This window comes from Miniopterus schreibersii (assembly GCF_964146895.1).
Source record: "Miniopterus schreibersii genome assembly, chromosome: 19".
Taxonomy (NCBI): Eukaryota; Metazoa; Chordata; class Mammalia; order Chiroptera; family Miniopteridae; genus Miniopterus; species Miniopterus schreibersii.
This window is the reverse complement of record NC_138119.1, coordinates 221,145-240,054: the sequence shown is the minus strand read 5'-3', so window position 1 is coordinate 240,054 and position 18,910 is coordinate 221,145. Positions and strand designations below refer to the sequence as shown.

Sequence of the window (18,910 nt, the reverse complement as noted above, 5' to 3'; positions counted from 1 at the left end):
CCGGCCGTTCGCGCTGCTGTTCCCGACGCCTGTTCTTTCTTCAAGGCTGTGAAAAGGGGCTGCACGCGGGACTGGAGTCGCCCAGACGGGTGCCGCCACCCCTGAGAAAAACACCCCGAAGGACCAGGAAGGAAGGGAGGACCCCAAAGTGTTAGATAGGATCCGGGTCTCAAGGTGCGGGGATTCTTCCTAAAGGGTATTCTCGGTAAATGTTTAAATGTACGACAGTGTTCTGCAGACGCAGCTACAACCAGACGAGCGTGGCTGGAACCCAACCAGATGAGGGTCGCCAGCCGCAAAGGCGAAATCAACACGTAACTGAGCAACCGTGGTGTCAGCCGCGACCACGCCTCGCCCCCGGAGACCCCGCGTTGGACGTGATCACGCCCGACTCCTCTCTTACTGCAAGTAAATGAACCGCGAAAGGCAGCCACGCCTCTGGCTCTTCAGTAGACCACCCCAAGCATCGAACCCCTTGAGTTCGGTTGCAAAAGCACAGCAGAAGCGCTGTCGTGGAGGACGTGCCCATCGGGCTGGAAGAAAGGCTTTAAAGGGGGTCGCGGTGGGCCCGCGTGGTGGGAACGGGGCTGCTCGGACCCCGAGGTTTCCCGGCCATTTCCGGGTATGCTTCTGGGCTGGAATCAACTATGAGTTGCAGCAGAAATGAGATTTCCTTTAGAATGAAATATATACATATATTTTCCCTGCTCAGTTGTTAAATGAAACAGAGCTTTTAAAAAGCCACCAGATATCAAAGGTTAAGGTTGAGGGGTAAGAATACAGAGGTCTCCAGCCTGGGCACGGTGACCAAGGACCTGGACTGTGAGCAAAAGACTGCGGCTCGAGGGTGCTGAGAGCATCATCGGGGTCTTTAACGGTCACATTTCAAGATTAACTAATCACAGGTTCTAATCCTGGAATTCTTCATGAAAGGAGATGCAGATTAGTTTCATGTTAGTTTTTTAATGAAAACTTCTAAGTAAAGTCAGAACACCCTATCCAGAGTCTTCTTAATATTTGAAATAATAAATTTTAATTACTTCTGAGTACGTGATATATTCTAGGCATTGTTTTAATCACTCTACATGTATTATCTCATTAACTTGTAACATTCTATGAGATATGTATTATTATTTTTATCTTAGGAGAAACTGGTACACAGATTAAGTAACTTGTCCAAGGTCCCACATTTAGTAACAGGAAGCTGAAATAGGAACAATTTGATATCAGACCCTGTGCTTGCAACCACTACATTTATATGCCTATCTCAATAGTGGTGAGCATATTGTGGAAAAGTACAGCAGGTCCTCAACATTATTTTGTTCATCATTTTGTTATAATGCTGATGAGATGATGAAGGAACTTCCCTCTTGTTTATATCAGTTAGCCTATAGTAAGCTTCCTTTTGTTATATATCATTTCACTTAAAGTCTCAGAACCTATTGACGATATTAAGTGAGGACTTACTCTTGTATTCTTAACCCTGTCTTTCAAGAGACTCTGGCCCAAGTAAAGTGCTTTTTTTCCTCATTGTTTCATTCATTCAAGAAATGTTTATCGAGCACCTCCAATTCACTTGACACCATGCTAGGTATTAGGAATTTAAAGGCAAGTAAGACTCAGTCCCATTCCTCTAAAGACTTACAGCCTAGTTTGGAGACAGCAGGTATCATAATAGAGGTGGAAGTTACATATGGTAGCTGGGACTACAGAGAAGGACCCTGGGTTTGTGGGAATTGGCCTCCAGGCTGGGTCCTCGGGGGCTGGTGTGGTGCTGGAGTGGGTCAAAATCCTGGGTCTGTGGTAGCTGGTCAAGAGCTGGGCCCAGCTGGGAGCCTGGGTTTGTGGGGCCTGACTGGGCGCCTTCGTTTGAATGAGCCATTCCAGACTTTGATGGCTCCATTGACTGATGGGTGATGGGGTTACATGGAATGTCTACCATATGCCATGAGAGCGGCCTGTTGTGGTGTCCCTTAGGCAGTAAAGATGTTCCTTAAGTGGGGGAAGGGAGGTGGGTGGAGGTGGAAGAGGGCATAGAAGGGATAAATGGTGATGGAAAAATAAATAAAAGAATAATTTTTTAGCACACAAAAAAATATTAATATTTTGTATCAACATCGTTTTACAGTTTTTATGCTTTTATCTTCTAAATATCAAAATCAAAAAGTGATTTGCACACCACCATTACAGTGTTACAGGGTTCTGTATTTGCCTATATATTTAGTTTTATCAGAAAGCTTTATGTTTCTGCTTTTGTTAAATATTTTGCTTTATATTTATGCTTTTGTGTTGCTGTCTAGCATCTTTTTATTTCTACTTGAAGGACTCCCTTTAGCATTTCTGGTAAGGCGCAGTATAATGATCTCTCTCAGCTTTTGTTTATCTGAAAAGGTCTTTATTTCTCTTTCATTTGTGAATAACAGTTTTGCCAGATATACTGTTCTTGGCAGGTTTTTTCTTTCAGCACTTTGAATGTATCATCTCACTCCCCCAGCTTGTAATATTTCTGCTTCAATAATCTTATGAGATGTCCCTTGGCATGATGGGTCACTTTTCTCTTGTTGCGTTCAACGTTCCCTCTTGTGTTTGACTTTTGACAATTTAATTATAATGTGTCTCGATGTGGGTCGGGTTCATCCTAATTGAAGTCCTTTGAATGCCCATTTTCTTCCTCAGTTTTGGTAAGTTTTTAGCCATATTTTATCAAATAAGCTCTCTGCCCCTTCTCCCTTTTCTCCTTCTGGGACTCCTATATGCATATTTTATTCTGTTGATGATGTCTCATAAGTCCCTTACACTTTTTTTCACTTTCCTCCTAATTTTTTCTTTTTGCTTCCCTAGTTTGATCATTTCAAATGACTTGTCTTCACATTCACTACTGTCTGTGTTCTCTTAGAGCCCATTGAGCTTCATAAAAATGATTATTTTGAATTATATCTCGAGTTTCTTTGTAGTTGGCTTCTGGAGATCAAATTGTTTTAATTGGGTCAGATTTCCCTGTTTCTTCATATGCCTTGGGATTTTTTGCTGAAATTTGGGCATTTGAAAAAGCAGCTACTTGTTCTCCAGTCTTGACTGACCGACTGACCTTCACCAACCAGCCTGGCTGGAGGATCTGAAGACCTGTCAGAGATGTGCGTTCCCTGAGCTTGTGCAGGGCATTTCCCCGGGAGGTTGTCGGCTTCTTTCCCCGAAGCTCGTGATCTCTTGCTCCCTCTGGCGTTTATCTCCGTTGCTGCGGGTTCTCCGCGGCCCCGGGACATCCAAAGCATGAGGCTCTCCGTCCTCGCTGCCAGTCAGGTGAGGCAGAAACCGGTTCCCCTGGCCTCCCCTCCCCTCGCCTCACAAAGCCAGAATGTTAAATATGCATTTCTCTTCCCTCCCCGAGCAGTGGCGCGTTGGACATTTTCTCCCGATCTCGGGGAGCTACCTTCCCGGAGAGTCTGTAGCGGGTGAAATGCAGCGGCGCATCCATGTCAACGTGGCTATTCTTGGCTTTCCCCTGGCTTGGGACACTGCGACGTCTTAACTGGTTTCGGGAGTTCTTATTAAAGGCTTTTTGACCCTACGGGATGTTAAATTCGTGTCTCTGCCGGGGAACGGGGTCGGCGGCTTTCCCGGCGGCCGTCCTGCTGACGTCACTCCTCTCCCGCACTGCGGGAGCGGGAGGAGCTCGGGGGTAACGGCCGTTCCCATCCATCCGGAGGCTGTTTGTTAACTTAAAAACTCTTTCTCTGAAAGCTGAACGTGCTACCGCCACACTCCCCACTCCCTTTACTGCCTAATGATTACCCCACTGCAGACATCTCCCCATTTAATTTATTGTGCATTTTCTTCTTTGCCTGTCTGTTTCTCCCACTCCTTCCAAATGAGATGTAGCTCCACGAAGGAAGGAACTTAAGTGTTTTATTCGCTCTAATCACTGTACCCAGCATGGTCTCTTAATAAGATGTGTGCTGCAGAAATATTTGTTGGATGATAAAAAAAGGATTTTACACCTGGTCCGCCCGTTCAGTGCAGTTGGGCGACCTTCAGACCACGAAGTTGGAAGAGCAATGTCCTAGCTTTTTCCGTGAGAGCGAGAGGAAGCGCTAAAACACGCGTGGGCTCGCGGTTTCTGGTGCGGGCGGGCTGTGACCAAAAACGTGCCCTCTCTGAGGCTCGAACTCAGGACCTTCAGATTATGAGACTGACGCGCTGCCTACTGCGCTAAGAGGGCAGCTGGGGCTGGTTTTCCACAGTCCCAGTAAAATAGAAAATGTTATTTCCAAGCACCGTCGTGTTACCAGTTTCGTTTTAAAACAGTACAGTAGATGCTGCTTGAAAATCACTCCATCAGAGCCAGAGCTGCGCCCGAAGGACTCGGGCCAGACACGGTGGAGAGCTCGCCTTTCCGTCTTCACGCAACCGTAAGACCCTCTGGGCTGTGCGACCAGGGACAGCTGTGCTGTCCGCAGCTGCTCTTGTGTTCCAATGAAGTGGTTTTTCCTGCCCCAAAAGATCTCAGTCGATCTTTCACCTTCCAAGGTCTTCTTTACTTTTTTTTTTTTTTTTTTAATAACGTAGGAGGTGCCCAATAAACTGAGTAAATGAGTGAATGAGCGAATAAATCGTCCCCGAATTTGTCTCCAGTCCACACTTCTGTCTTACTCTGTATCTTGTATATAACTTTAAATCTCGCATATAACTATATATTGAGTTTCTTATAATCAGCATATTTTTAATACATTCTGACAATCTCTGATTTTTAATTGATGTGTTTAGATTATGTACACTCATTGATACCTTTTCATATGGGTTTACCTATTAATAACTTATTGATGGTTTGTTCCCTTTGCTTTCCATTCTTCTTTGTTCCTCTTCCTACCTCCTTGGGCTGATATAAACACTGTTAGTAGCTGATGGCTGTTTTGGATCAGAGAAGTGCAGACAAAGGCAGGAGGCCAATTGTCCTTGCAGCTCCTCTCATTGTTGCAAACCCCTCTTTCTCTGGCTGAGCTGCCTTTCAAGACATTAAAACGATCAGAGCTCTTTTTGCCCCTTTATTTATTTATTTTTTAATTTTCCCTCCTTTGGGAGCTAGACTTTAAAAACTAGGACATTCAAAAACATATATGGGGGAAAATAGAAAGTAACTGTGCATGCCAAGGAAAAGGGTCAGAAAAGACCCAAGAAGACCTCAAGTTTACACTTTAGGCTGATCCTCAACACAAAAAGAGCCTATAACAAGTTTTTTGTTTTTTTTTTAAGAATAAGAACAACAACAAAAAACCTGAGGAAGGAGGAGAATCTGATCGCCAAAGTTACCACATTATTAGAGTCAACAGTCCAGAGCTCAACAAAAAAATTATAAGGCATCAAAGAAACAGGAAAGAATGGCTTTCAAAGGGGAAAAAAATCAATAGAAACATTCCCTGAAGATCTCATTTCAGATATATTAGACAAAAACATTAAAACAACTGTCTTAAAGATGCTCAAACAACTGAAGGAAAATATGGAGAAACTCAAGAAAAGGTTGTATGAACAAAATGAAAATATCAAAAAAGGTAGAAAATGTAAAAAGAAACTCTGGAACTGAATGTACAATTACTGAAATGACAAGTTTACTTGAGGGACTCAAAGGCAGATGCGAACAGATAGAACTGGTGAACTGAAGGTATGACAATGTAAATTATTGAGGCTGAGGAACAGAAAGAAAAAAAAGATTAAAGAAAAGTGAACAGAGCCTGAGGGACCTGTGGGACATCATCAAACAAATCAACATATGCATTGTGAGAGTATCTGAGGAAGAAAAAAGAGAGAAAGGGACAGATAAGGTGTTTGAAGAAATAATGGCTGAAAACTTCCCAAATTTGAATAAAGACATAAATATAAACATTTTAAAAGCCCAGTGAGCTCTAAGGAAGATGAACTCAGGGAGATCCGCACCAAGACACATTAAAATCAAAATTTAAAAAGACAAAGGCATAGAGAGAATTTTGAAAGGAGCAAGAGAGAAGTGAATTATCACATACAAGGGATTCTCAGTAAGAGTACCAGCAGATTTCTCATCAGAAACTTTGGAGGCCAGAAGTGCTAGAAGTAAAAGAAGACAGAGGAGGGGGGGAAGGGGAGGGAGAGGGTCAAACACGAATATGAATCCTGTAGCCCGCAACGCCGTCCTTCAAGAGTTCAAGAGTGAGGGGGAAATTAAGGCATTCCCAGGTACACAAAAAGCTGAGGGATTTTCTGTTAGGTGGGCAGCCTCTGCACTACCTCCTCCCAAAGTGTCTTGGATTGCTGGGTGTGGGGGGTGGGTAGGAGAATTCTAATAGACTTTGGATTCTGTAGAAATCAGGACTTTTCCTCACAGAGTATAATGAAAGGTCAACAACGAGAACCCTGAAGCTCCCTCATCAGAATCCCATCCCACTGTAATTATCTTTGTGTATTTTGAGTCTAAAATAACTGAAAAAGGTTCTTTCCTATCCTGAAAGGAAAGGCACAATGCTACCCAGGGACCATGGAGAACCTTAGAGGGCAGCCTGTTCCTTCCAGGAAGAGAGCCTGAATCTCTCAGCCTATCTTTCAAGCCCTCAATGAGTATCTATGATGCATGCCTCCGGAGGGAGGGAATTTTTGTGTTTTATTTACTCTCTAACCACTGTACCTAGAACAGTCCCTTAATAAGATGTGTGCTCCAGAAATATTTGTTGGATGCTAAAAGAATGAATGATCTTACCCCTGGTCCACCCATTCATTCAGTGTTGTTGGGGGACCTTCAGAGCATGAGATTGGAAGAGCAATTTAATTTCCCAGCTTCTTTGATGAGAGGGAGAGGAAGAGCCCAAACAGGCGTAGCTTGTGGTTTCTGGTGTAATGGGAAATTGTTCCCCAATCATTTGATTCAAAGCTCTGGGAAGCTGAAGTAAGTCTAAAAGTGATTTCCCCCTGAGAGGGAATGTGGGGTCAGTTTTGAAATGGTTGTGACCATTTGCCAGTTTTTCTTTGTGTTGTGATTTATGGTGCATGGAACACGTAGTGCCAAAAAAAAAAGAAAACCAGAGTGCCCTCTCTGAGGCTCGAACTCAGGACCTTCAGATTATGAGACTGACGCGCTGCCTACTGCGCTAAGAGGGCAACCCGGCGCCAGGGGGCATGTTACACGTGGAACAGTAAATAGTACTTTCCAAGCACCATCGTGTTATCAGTTTCCAGTTTTTAAAGAGTACAATCGAGTCTACTTGAAAATTAACCCATATGAACCAATGTAGCTTCCCTTTCATTTTCCTCTGGCAGCTTTCAGGATTTTTTTTTTTTTCTCTTTTCTTTAATTTTCAGACGTTTGGTTGTGATATGCCTGGGTGTGGATTTCTTTGGGTTTATCCTGCTTGAGCTTTGCTGAGCTTCTTCAGTCTGGATTTATGCGCTTTGCACTTTCCAGGCCTGCGTAGGATTGAGGAAAAGCAGCAACGTGGTACACCTCACCCTTGTGGGATCACAGCTCCTCTGGGGAGACAGAATGCGAATTATAAACTGGTGGGTATATATATACTGGATTAGGGTCATCAGCAGTCCCGTGTTGTCCATGCTCACAGGTCAAAATCCGAAAAATGTCCAAGTGGCCGCCGCGCTCGAGACGCCCCAGGTTTTGTCGCTTTCCTCTGTGGACCAGGAGACTTGGGGGCGCCACCTAGAGGGCCGAGGTCGGGGTAGTAAAACCTGGAGAATGCGGGCATCGATCCCGCTACCTCTCGCATGCTAAGCGAGCGCTCTACCATCTGAGCTAATTCCCCGCCTGCCTCGTGGCTTTTTCTCTCCAGTTTCCCTTTTACGACCAGATGCGCGGGTCTCCAGTATCCGCTATTTCTGGTGGCTCAGGACGCAGGGCCGTTGTCGCGGAACCAGGACTAAGATAAGAGCACGTGCTCTCAGGGACCACGGGGCAGAGCGCGGTGGGCACCTGCTCAGCTGGGGAAGGAGGGCAGGGGACGGGAAAGTCCCCGTGGGTTGAAGTGGCGCCGCGAGAACTTCACGTTTCACGTTTTCCAGAACAGCCGGACGGACCCACCCAAAACAGACAAGGTGGCACAGTTCCCTCGGGATGACGCATGGCCCTTTAAAAAAGGTGCGATTATCCCTTGTTCCTTGCAGCTGGGTGCGCCTGGGAGCAGGTGGTGCGGCAGCCTCTTGTAGGTTCTGGAGGCAAAAAAAAACCCTAACAACTTCCAGCTGTTTCCACTTGGTCTTGAGGTAGGACCTCTCGTGTGCGGCCAGTGGAAAAACCTCTACAGGACCCTCACACTGGAGTCCTTTTTTGCTTATATCTGACATATGCATTGAGTCCTGTTCAGGTGTAACATGTAGAACCCACCCATCCCCGCCACATGAAAGTCAGCAAAAATCACAAAAGTATTACAGACAAAAATCATGGGGATTAAGAGACAAGATCACATTAGAGTGAAGGAATAAACATTGGAATGGAAGGAGCAGGTTAGGAGGGACGCACACAGGGTGGGCGAGACAGTCATGGATGTAGGAATTCCTCCGTGAGGAGAGGTACCTGTCCTATTGGGTTGTATGGTGCCTGATGTGTCTGCATACCTGCCATAAAATATACATGAAGGGAAGCAGTGATTGAAAAGCCTTGATACTTGGAGATATGACCAGAAAAAAACATTGTTAAGGCTTAAAACCCATGAAAAAAATCCAGGCACGCACCTTATATAATCAATTTTACACTTTAGAAAAAGGTTTTCAGTTTTGAATGACAAAGACCTTGGAAATGGGAACTGGAATTGGAGAGAAAGGCAAACAAGTTATAAAGTTATTAAAGTACTGAGATTTATTCACACAAATCCTGCCAGTCGCTGAAGCAAACAGCATGAGTCTTTCTCCAGCTCCTGCCTCCACTGTACCGCCTGGCACAGAGTATCTCCCCATAAACATTGTCGAATGAATGGAGGGATAGATGAAGGGGAGGAAGAGAAAGATTCTAGAGAGACTATAAAGAGAATCCACAATATTTGTCAAGACATTGTGTGTAGTGAGTTGAGAGAGAAGTCTTAGATGTCAACAAGCATACAGACCAATGGAATAAACCTGAGGCCAGAAGTAAACCTTAGCACATTTTCTTTCAGCATTAAAAAAAATACTCTTCCATTTTTTTCTAGTGTCTATGGTTTCTGGTAGGAAATCCCCAAACATTACAAGTTGTAGGTTCCCTTTCATTTTCCTCAGGCAGCTTTCAGGATTTTTTCTTTTCTTTACTTTTCAGACGTTTGATTGGGATATGCCTGGGTGTGGATTTCTTTGGGTTTATCCTGCTTGAGCTTTGCTGAGCTTCTTCAGTTTGGGTTTATGCTTTTTGCACTTTCCAGGCCTGTGTCAAGTTTAGGGCAAAGTTGCATGTAGAAAACGGCAACGTGGTCTACCTCACCCTGTGGGGTCACAGCGCCTCTGGGGAGACGGAACACGAATTATAAATTGGTAGATCTTTATACACCGGGTTCGGGTGATCACGAGCCCTGTACTGTCCATGCCCACAGGTCAAAAACGGAGGAAATGGCCAAGTGACCGCTGCGTTCAGGACGCCCTACACTTTGTCTTTCTTTTTGCTCAGTGGGTCAGGAGATTTGGGGGCGCCTCCTGGAGAGCCGGGGTCGGGGAAGTAAAACCTGGAGAATGTGGGCGTCGATCCCACTGCCTCTCGCATGCTAAGCGAGCGCTCTACCACCTGAGCTAATTCCCCACCTGCTGGGGCCTCGCTCCCCTTTTTTTCTTTTGTGAACAAATGTGCGGGTCTCCATTACTCAGTTTCTGGTGGCTCAGGACACAGAGAGAGTCAAGACCGGTCACAACCGGGAGCCGGGCCTAAGGGCGCGTCCTCTCGAGCAGAGCGCGGCGGGCACCGACTCAGCCGCCGAGGGGGCCTCCGTGGGAAGCTCCGGTGCCGCCGGACCTGCGCGCCCCTCGATCCACACCAGACCCAGAGCGGCCGGGCCACCGCGGGGAGGTCTCGGGAGCTGCGTCCCCTCGCTCGCGGCCTTCAGCCTGCCCGGGACCCGCGTGCGCTCCGCCCTCGGCGCCGAGCGCCTCCCCGCGGCGGCGGCGCAGCGCTGCGGCCGGTCTCGGTGCGCGCTTGGGCCGCAGACGCCCGAGAAAACTCGGCAGGATTCGCTCTCTAGGAGCGTTAGCAAAGAGGCAAGCGCTCTCAAACGGAGACTTTTTCGTGCAAAATGGGCTGGCGGAGAAGATACTATTGACCGATGTGTGTATCTTTTCTAGCCTCGTTTGACTCGTTAAATGCAGGAGCAGTGCCGTGTACAGGGCGGCATTCTGGCTTCTGAATGCAGCTTGGCTCCCGGGCTGGGGCTGGGGCTGGGCAGGTGCCCCCTAAGCCTACAGACAGTGATGCCCAACAGCAGAGCCGGGGCCTGGAGCGGGCAGAGAAGCAGACCTCCTAAGCCAAACAGGCGCCCACCGAACCGTGTTTCACACGGCTGACGGGGCTGGCTTTGAGCTTTTTCATAACGCCAGTGATCGTGAGGATTTAGGGCACGAGAATACAAAACCCGTCACACCTCCAGTCAAAGATCCCGCTGCAGCAGCTGGGAGCTTTCAGCAAAGCTCCACAATTGCAACGACATGCAACCGGCTTAAAGTGAATTAATTATCACGCCTAACAAGCCCCGAGCGTCGGGAGGCTGCTGTCTGGTTAACTCAGTGGCTCCATGGTGCCACCAGGACCCAGATTTTATATTGAATCTTTGCCTGCTGTCATTCTCAGCCTACGGATCTCACAACTCCAGCTGGTTCCCTCGCAGTCCCTCCAACTCCCACGGTCTCAAGTCCAAAGAAAAACAAACTGACCTCGGCCTTGCTGTCTCTTGCTGAGAACTCCTCCTGCGCCCTCCCTTCCCGCTGGGAGACTTCCTCGCACTGGCTACATTTGTATCACATACTCTCACCTAATCCCCTTCCTGCCAAGACTGGGACTGTATTAGCTGCTATACCCAACTCCATCCCCATATTTGAAATTTAAAAAAATAAGTATTTTAAGCATTTTCGAAAGCTGAGAGCTCTGTTCCTTACGTTAACCCACCCTAGACCATGGCCAGATTTCCAGATCTCACCGCCATAAAACTAATTTGACCTATAGCTTGTATACAGTACTTGTATTCAGTACCTGACATTAATTGTACATGATTATATATTGACGTAAATCGGAATTGTGTAAGTTTGGCCATTAATAATGTCATACATCGCAGGTCTTTATGACCGCGTAGTAAAATGACACTTCCATTTCTGAATCTGGAGTCGAGGGGCTGACAAGCATCCCAGTGCAGGGACCTGAAGCTCCACCCAAAACGGCCACCTCCATCTACCTCTTTACAGGGCAGGAGTCCTATGCTTTACTCTGAAAATCGGTAATTTATGCTGCCTCAATTTGTCTATAAAACATGTAACTCTCATTGGTTCCCAGCTCACTTTTGCAGCTTCTTTAACCATTGATTTTTAATTCGTTTCATCCTCACAATCTGCTCATCTCCGGCATAATCATAGTTAACATTTTCTGCCTTAACTTTAGCTCTGTGTTCTGGTCGTTGTTCACGTAGAAGAAACTCGATGTGGAAGGAAAGAGCAGGCTCAGAGAGACCGGGTTAAAACCTCGACTCTGCCCTTCACTAGATAGGTCAATTTGGATGATTTGCTTAACTTTTGAGTAATCCCGTTACCTTATCTGCAAAACAGGGATGAAACTCCCTTTGCAGGTTTGTTGAGAGATTAAAGGACACAATGCAGGGAAAGTCCTGGCAGATGTTTAGGCTGTCGGTAAAGTGTGGCCATTAGTGACAGCAATGCCCCACTCCTTCCCGATCTTCTAAAGCTTCACCTCAATAACTCAAAGGGTATTTATTAAACATCCATTTACCAAGCAAAATGTGAAACCCTAAGGATTCAAAGGTAAAGCTTAAGCCTCATTCCTCAAGGAACTAACATCTAGTCAGAGAGACAAGTCTAAACACATACTTTCAATAAAACAGGAATAAAGGAAATGTGCGGGCTGCACAGAAATAGATCAAGTAAGGTGGGAGGATGTCAGGGGACGCTCTCGTGACAGCACATGTGAGCTTCATTTTGAAGCAGAGAAAAATTTGACCTTGTGGAGAAGGAAACAAATGGCCACAGGATTCAGGACGTGCAGGACTGAAAGATACAACAGGTGCCTGGCAGAGTTTCAGGAAAGCAGCTCCAGGAGGTGGAACAGTGTGAACTGGTGTGGAGGGACTGGCTGAAGGGCTGCAGGGGTTTACCAGGGACTCTGATACACTGGAAATATTTTTTTCTAGATATGGTGGTTCCCTTCTTAGCCTTCATCTGTATACATACATTTTAACACTGTTTTCACATGTATGACATGAATCGCAATAAAAATATTAAAACATTTTGAAAGATAGGTTGGTGTCAACTTGTAAAGAACTTTATTTATCAAGATAAGGAATTTATCCTGAAGATAAGAACAAGGCAAAATGTTTTTTTAAGGAAAACATTCTCAGCTCTGTGTTCTAAGATGGGGTCGACAGCATGGTAGAGACAGACTGCAGTGGGGAGAAGCCATGCTCAGAGCCCCCCCAGTCTGGCAGGGGTGACCAAGGCCTGGCAGGCCCACTGGGTGTAAGGAGGGCTCAGACAGGGGAGCAGAAGTGGACTGGCCAGGTTTTGACGACTCGTTGAAAGTGATGAGCAAGGGGAATTTAAGATAGTGTTTGCATTTATGGATCAGGAAATTCCACTAACCTTCACTGAATAGTAAAAAAATAGCATCCTGAAGGAAAGAGCTCCAGGTTCTATCCCCAGGGTCTTGTGTAGCCCTGATTCTACCAGGACTTCCTTTGAGTCTGTGGACTACCCTTGCATCTGTCCAAAATGTTCACTCTTTTGTCGTAGTGTAAGTTAGTCTGGATGGGTTTTGTTACCTGCAACAGAGTCCTGAATAATATGATAGCGAAAAGATTCCACTCATGAAATTACCAGAGGGCAGAGAATTTATATCAAAACTCAGGCTTCACAGGTGGAGAAAGAGCTTTGTTACTGTTAGGACATGACTTCCAGGATACAGGAAACACGTGGGGTGGGCCTTGGTCAGGCTCAAGGTGAGGAGAAGGTTTCATTCCAAGTCCCCAAGACCCAAAGCAAGCTCATGGCTCCCCATCCCCAGCTACACCCTCTCTCTCATGAAAGCCCAAGTCCCTGGACCCTAACCCTCACCTGAACAGTGGCCAGGAACAGGCAAACTCTTCCCAGGCTTACACAGTAACTAACAAGAGAGTGTGTGTAGCTGTGAAGTCTTGAGTTACAGGCCCGACATGATGTTTCTACGGTTACCCTTCTCACCACTGAGGTTAGGCTAGCTGTCTCCACCCGGTTTACTTTCAGTGACTGTCACTGGGCTCCCACTGGCCCCCGATGTTGGCTTGGGTTTCACTTGGATGGGTCGCTGTAGAACACACCAAAACCAACAGTGGTGGGAGCTGAAGAAGCAGAGAATTCCTGAGGGAAAAAATGACAATGTTGAAGACGCAAATAACTACAACACTTGGTGTCAGTTAAGAAGCCCAGTTTTTCAGCAGGCTTAGCAAATGAGTGTGGGGTCCAGGGACCTAAAGTGCAGATTACTCTGTCACCTCATTTCTCTACTCCACCCACCCTTCACCCTCCTACAATCGATCCTATAAATTCTCATCTCCCAGACATGGTTCTTAATGAAGGTAGAGGAGAAATGGATTCTATTTTTCTATGAAGGCAAAATTCTAACATAGAGTAGGAGCCGCTGCAATAAGCAAATGAAATAGATCAAGTAAGGTGGGACCAAATCCATACCCAGAAACTAGCAGTACTCAAGGGAGATCGCTGAAACCCATAGGCATGATTGTTCTGGATTCAGGACCTACCCCAAGGACTCACAAAGCCTCAAGAACACTCACCAGATAAGAAAAACAGTATGATGCTGACTGAAAGGATGACAGAGGGATAGAGAAAAGTGATTTTCACTTCCTTGAATATGTTAGTTACTTTCAAAATATGCAGAGAGTGCAGCAGTAATGCAAGGAGCACACAGATACCTGTTAGGGGACAAAAAGGGGGGTGGGGGGGTGGGCAAAGACCAGCCTGGTTTAGTTGAGTGTATGGCCTTTGGGCAAATTCCCAAGACCTTCAGTTGTCATTTCAGCTCCTCTACTCTGTTTCTTTTTATTGTCATTAGATTATCTTTTACCTTAGCAGTCCTTGAACAGTTTCTAAGGAGCTGTGCCCACTGGAACATCACCCCAGCCCAGAACCAGGACAACTGAGGGAAGCCTCTTCCTCCCATCTCTTACCTATGACAGAGAAGGTGATGGTGAAGACAAAGCACTGCTCCCGGGTGTCAGGAAGAAAGCGAGGGAAGGCCAGAAGGGTGATGTTCACAATGAAGGCCAGAAAGAGGCCGCTGATCATGAAAATTCGACCAAATATGAAATAGTCTGCATTGGGGAGGGAGAGGGGAGAAAGGCCAGCAGCTCCCTATAGGGCCCCTCCTTCCTGGGTCTGAATCCCCAGAACACTAAGGAAGAAGTGCAGGGACTTTAAGGAAGGAACCAGCAGCAGCGGGTGGGAAACTTAGGGCTGGAGGGGAGCCAGGCTTCAAAAAAGGTCTAGGCCCGTGCTTTTGGCCAGGCTGGTAACCCTAGGACAGCCTCATCCCCTTGCTCATCCTGAAAGGAGCCACTGTCACTGGGAGGCGTATGACTGCTTTATCCATGTGAGCTGGGGCAGAAAAAGAGGCTGGTGATGACTGGAAGGGCTGGGGCAGGACCAGCAGGGCCCTCCCTTTCAAGGCCAGAACTTACATGATTTGGATAGCGGAGCCCAACATGTGATCTCGCCACTGCAGATTGCAAACAGAGCACTGAACAGGACTTGGGAGTTGTCTGGGATCTCTATCTTCACCCAGGTGGACAGGCTGAAGGCCCACCACAGAAGAGCAAAACCCAGGAGAGCGCAGGTAAGGATGAGACTGCGATAGGGCCTAGTTACCCCACACTTCATATAAAAGGGTGCTGACTAGAAAAAAGGGGGGCCGTGAGTGAGTTAAGTTCCCTCAGTTCCTTTGGGATTTCTCCCCATATAAGTCCAATCCTCCTGTCCTTTCTCATCCTCAGCTCACAGGCTCTCCCTCCTCCTCATCCCCTAAGCACATCCTCTCCAGGCCACAGGCTGACCTGGGTCCCTCACCAGCCAGGCCTGAAATCTTCCTCTTTGGTCTTCGCATCTTGTCTGAAACACTCCTCACACGTAATCATCCACAGCCCATATTGTTACTATGCTTTTCCCGCCTGTCCTGTCCCATCACTTAGATTAGATGTCCCTAGAAGACAAGAGCCCTGACTCCTTAATCTCCCACCACATCTTTACATGTAGGAGGAGCTCAGTGAATCTCTCTTAACAGAAAGGGGAAAAAACATAGCACATTCCAAGTATATTCCTCGGTGATGTCAAGAGAAGTAAATTTTGGATGCTCTGCAGTCTCAGCATGCCTCCTCCTTGTCATTCCCCTCAAATCACAGTCCTTGCTTTTCTCCTGCTGTTCATGATCCCAGCTAACCTTTTGTCTTATTTTTTTTTTGGTTCTTTCTGTTTCAGCTTCCATCTTTTGATTCCCTCTGTTTTCTATGGCGCCTTTTTACATAGAGGCCCATCCTGGCCTTCTCTTCAACCGTAGAATGTTGTGGTCCCTTCCTGTTCCATTGGCAGGAACATTTAGTGACATCATAAGTATGTGAACTCTGTCTCCCAACAAAAATGTGAGATCCTACCCTGTTGCCCCTGTTTTTTAAAAACGTCTCATGTCCATGCCAATCCACCCAGCAATGTCTTTGTTTTCCTTGGCACATGTGTGCTTCAAAAGTTATGGCCTGTGTCTTTAGCTCTCACTTCTAATACCTAATGAGCAGAAGAACCGTAGTCCTGTACAAGGCTGAAGGACACTTGAGAGAGAATACAGGATAATCAAGGAAATAACCGGGAAGATGTAAGTGGAAACCAATTTTATGTTAAGGGTACAGTGGGTCAAACTACACCCTTCACATCCTTGACTAGAATGATGCTAAAACATGTAATGCCTTCAGACCCCAACCTTATTGTCTAGCACACTGGTTAGCCAATGGTGAACACTTGGCATGCTTGTTGGTGAAAGAATTAACAAATAAATGAATAAAAATAGAGACAAAAAAGCAGAGGGTTGCTGAAAACCTCTGTTTAGACGTTTCTTAAATGTGGGCTGTGGGAAGGCAAGGATTAACTGTGTCTATTCTATTCACATATGTATTCTGAGCACCTACAACTTTGCCTTGCACAAGGCAGGTGTTACATAAATATTTGTGGAATGAATGAATGATCCAGGAGCAGTTTCCCCCAAATGACAATTTGTGTTGGGTATATACTATAGCCATGTATTTCCAGGGGTGACTAGGACGTTGGGGTGTGCAACAGTAGTGCACTGCCAGCTTAGCCCTATGGGTTTATGTGCTGATCAGTTGTACTGTTGAAAGAGGACAGCATGGTAATGCCATTGGCTGGGGAGACAAGCAATATTCATGGCAGGAAATCAGAGGTAACTCAACAAGGTCAAGATTGCTTTTGAAAACTGTGTGCACACAGAAACCAGCCAGGAGACTTAGGAAGAATAGAAATTTAAGGCAATATGTTTAAGTCTTGAGGTTGGTGGGAGCCCCGTATTTTCCCTTGAGCTTTGAATTGACCCAGGAAAACGAAGTAGATGGGCAAATAGATTTCTGCTGATGTCAAAAAAGGAATAAAGGGAAACTTAAATATATTTACAAGCAAACTCTTGACTATCAACATTGGTCACTTACTCTCTTATATATAACCTCTCAGTCCACACATTAAAAACATAATCATTCCACATTCACTTTAAGGCACATGCCCCCTTAAGATGAGACAACTGTTTTTTGTTTAAAATGGCTTGGAAAAGGAATCAAGAAGCTAGAGACAGAGGACCTTTATTCAAATACTAGTTCTCACTTTTTGGTCAAGTAACTTCTTACAGTAAGAGATTACTGCTAAATTTGCTGAATGTGATAGTGGTACTGCACTTATATAAATAAAAGAAAGTGAAATAAAATAAAGAATTCTTATTTCTAAGACATACAAACTGAAGAATTTATGATATGCTAGCTCTAGGTTTTAGTTTAAGATAGTCCCTCCCCCATTCCAATCTTCCCACCCCCCCAAAAAAAGTAGTAAAAACATAGAGGAAACAAGACTGGCAAAATGTTGATGATTGTAAGACCAATTACATGGGAGTTTATTATCTAACTACGTCAATGTCCATGTTTGAAATTTTTCCAAATATGAAGTTTAAAATATATAATAAAATTTGATATCTCAGTTACCTACAGGGCTGGGTAGAGAAGCTAACTTTTCTTTCTTTTGTAAACACTCTGCTCACATGATTGAAAATGCTGCCTGCTCTCTAACAGCCATAGTTTTACAAAAATTTATTTAAGTAATAAAACTTGAAAGTTGAAATTACTCTGTAATACATGGGCTGCAGAATGGATGTTGTGTTAGGCATGAAAACAACGTAATATCTACAAAGCATAAAAAAGTGCAACACAACAAAACAAGATATGCTTGTTGCATCTTTTACAGACCGTTTGTGGCAATTCAGCGTCAAGCAAGTCTGTTGGCACCATTTTTCCAACAGCACTTGCTTACTTCATGTGAGTGTGGGTGTCACATTATAGTCACTCTTGCAATATTTCAAACTTTTCCATTGTTATGGTGATCTGTGATCAGCTATTCACGTTACTATTGTAATTGTTTTAGGGCACCATGACGGTTGCAAAGGTTTTGCCATAAGTGCACTTTCTATACTGTACGTTGCCTAAACTATTTATAGATAAATCTACACTACTTTGGATCACCAACTGAAGGTGAACGGCATTCATTGTCTGAACTGACCCAAGTCCAAGATCTGAGCTTGCTCAATGAGACTGGAACAGGTATAAAGAATGGGTGACAGAGTGGCTTTATCTTTATCCCTGGACAGAGCCACTCTGAAGTATGTATGGCTGTTAATTTCCTAGCTAACACCGCCAAGCCACGATGAAATGTAACATCTGGAAGAAAAAAAAAAAAAGAATCACGCACTTGTAACCGATGAAGTCAGAATCATCGGGGGTGGTTCCAGGCATGTCTTTTCAAAGATTTGTTATTATTCCTTGAAAGCTCCCCAGCTTATTCTAATGCGCAGGCAGGGGCGAGAAGCGCTGGGCTCCTGTCTCTAAGGGGACTGGCTGGGTTCTTACGTCTCCAACAGGGCCTCCAGGGCTGGCCGGGAGACCACAAGAACGACACTAAATTAAAAACAAAGCGGGTGCGAGGGAACGGGCAGGCCCGGCCGTGGGCGCCCGCTGGCCGGGACCGCGGGCAACCGCGGGGGGCGCGCCCCGCCGCGCCGCGCCCCGCATCTCCCGCCCGCCCGCAGGTGGAAGCGGGCGGACCCCTCACCCGGCCCCGAGAGCAGACGCGCGACCTTGGTCCTCTCCCGGGTCCGCGAGGACTCCGGCGCTCCCCGCCGCTGGGGGAGGCTCGCGGAGGCCCCGTGCGTCCCACCCCGCGTCCCGCGTCCCCACCACCACGTGGTCGCGGACGCGGGTCCCCAGGCACAGCCGGAACCCCCGGAGCGCGGGACGCCGCAGCTTCCGGCGGGAAAGACGCGGCGGGCAGGCGGGTGCGCGGGTGCGTCGCCCACTGCAGGTCCCCCGGCGCTTAGGGCCCCTGAGGGCAGGGTTCCGGGACCCGCGCCGCCCTAGGAGGCTCGCCTGCAGCTCAGCCGCAAAGGTCCTCCCCCGGCGCCGCTCGC

The 18,910-nt window shown here is 46.4% G+C and overlaps 2 protein-coding genes across 2 annotated transcripts in view; both read right to left on the bottom strand.

The window, feature by feature from the left end:
• The window catches only part of LOC308548950 (histone H2B type 1-C/E/F/G/I), a 329,370-nt gene that overhangs the window by 219,059 nt on the left and 91,401 nt on the right, over positions 1-18,910 (bottom strand). The gene's annotated exons all lie outside the window — the stretch shown is intronic.
• Positions 12,548-18,257, bottom strand: LOC308549104 (transmembrane protein 225B-like). The gene is made up of 5 exons (XM_081121427.1): positions 18,196-18,257; positions 14,871-15,084; positions 14,361-14,504; positions 13,968-14,105; positions 12,548-13,533 (listed from the first exon to the last, which is right to left on the bottom strand). The coding sequence occupies exons 2-5, from the start codon at positions 15,067-15,069 to the stop codon at positions 13,391-13,393; spliced, it is 624 nt and encodes a 207-aa protein (XP_080977553.1). The 5' UTR covers positions 15,070-15,084; positions 18,196-18,257; the 3' UTR covers positions 12,548-13,390.

What these genes read in the sequence shown, in the direction of transcription:
- LOC308549104 (XM_081121427.1), bottom strand. Translation starts at nt 15,069, where the DNA reads ATGAAGTGTGGGGTAACTAGGCCCTATCGCAGTCTCATCCTTACCTGC. An exon ending in CATCACCTTCTCTGTCATAG is followed by an intron (nt 14,106 to 14,360) that starts GTAAGAGATGGG and finishes GTCCCCTAACAG; the next exon opens with GTATCTGTGTGCTCCTTGCA. An exon ending in CATACTGTTTTTCTTATCTG is followed by an intron (nt 13,534 to 13,967) that starts GTGAGTGTTCTT and finishes TTTTTCCCTCAG; the next exon opens with GAATTCTCTGCTTCTTCAGC.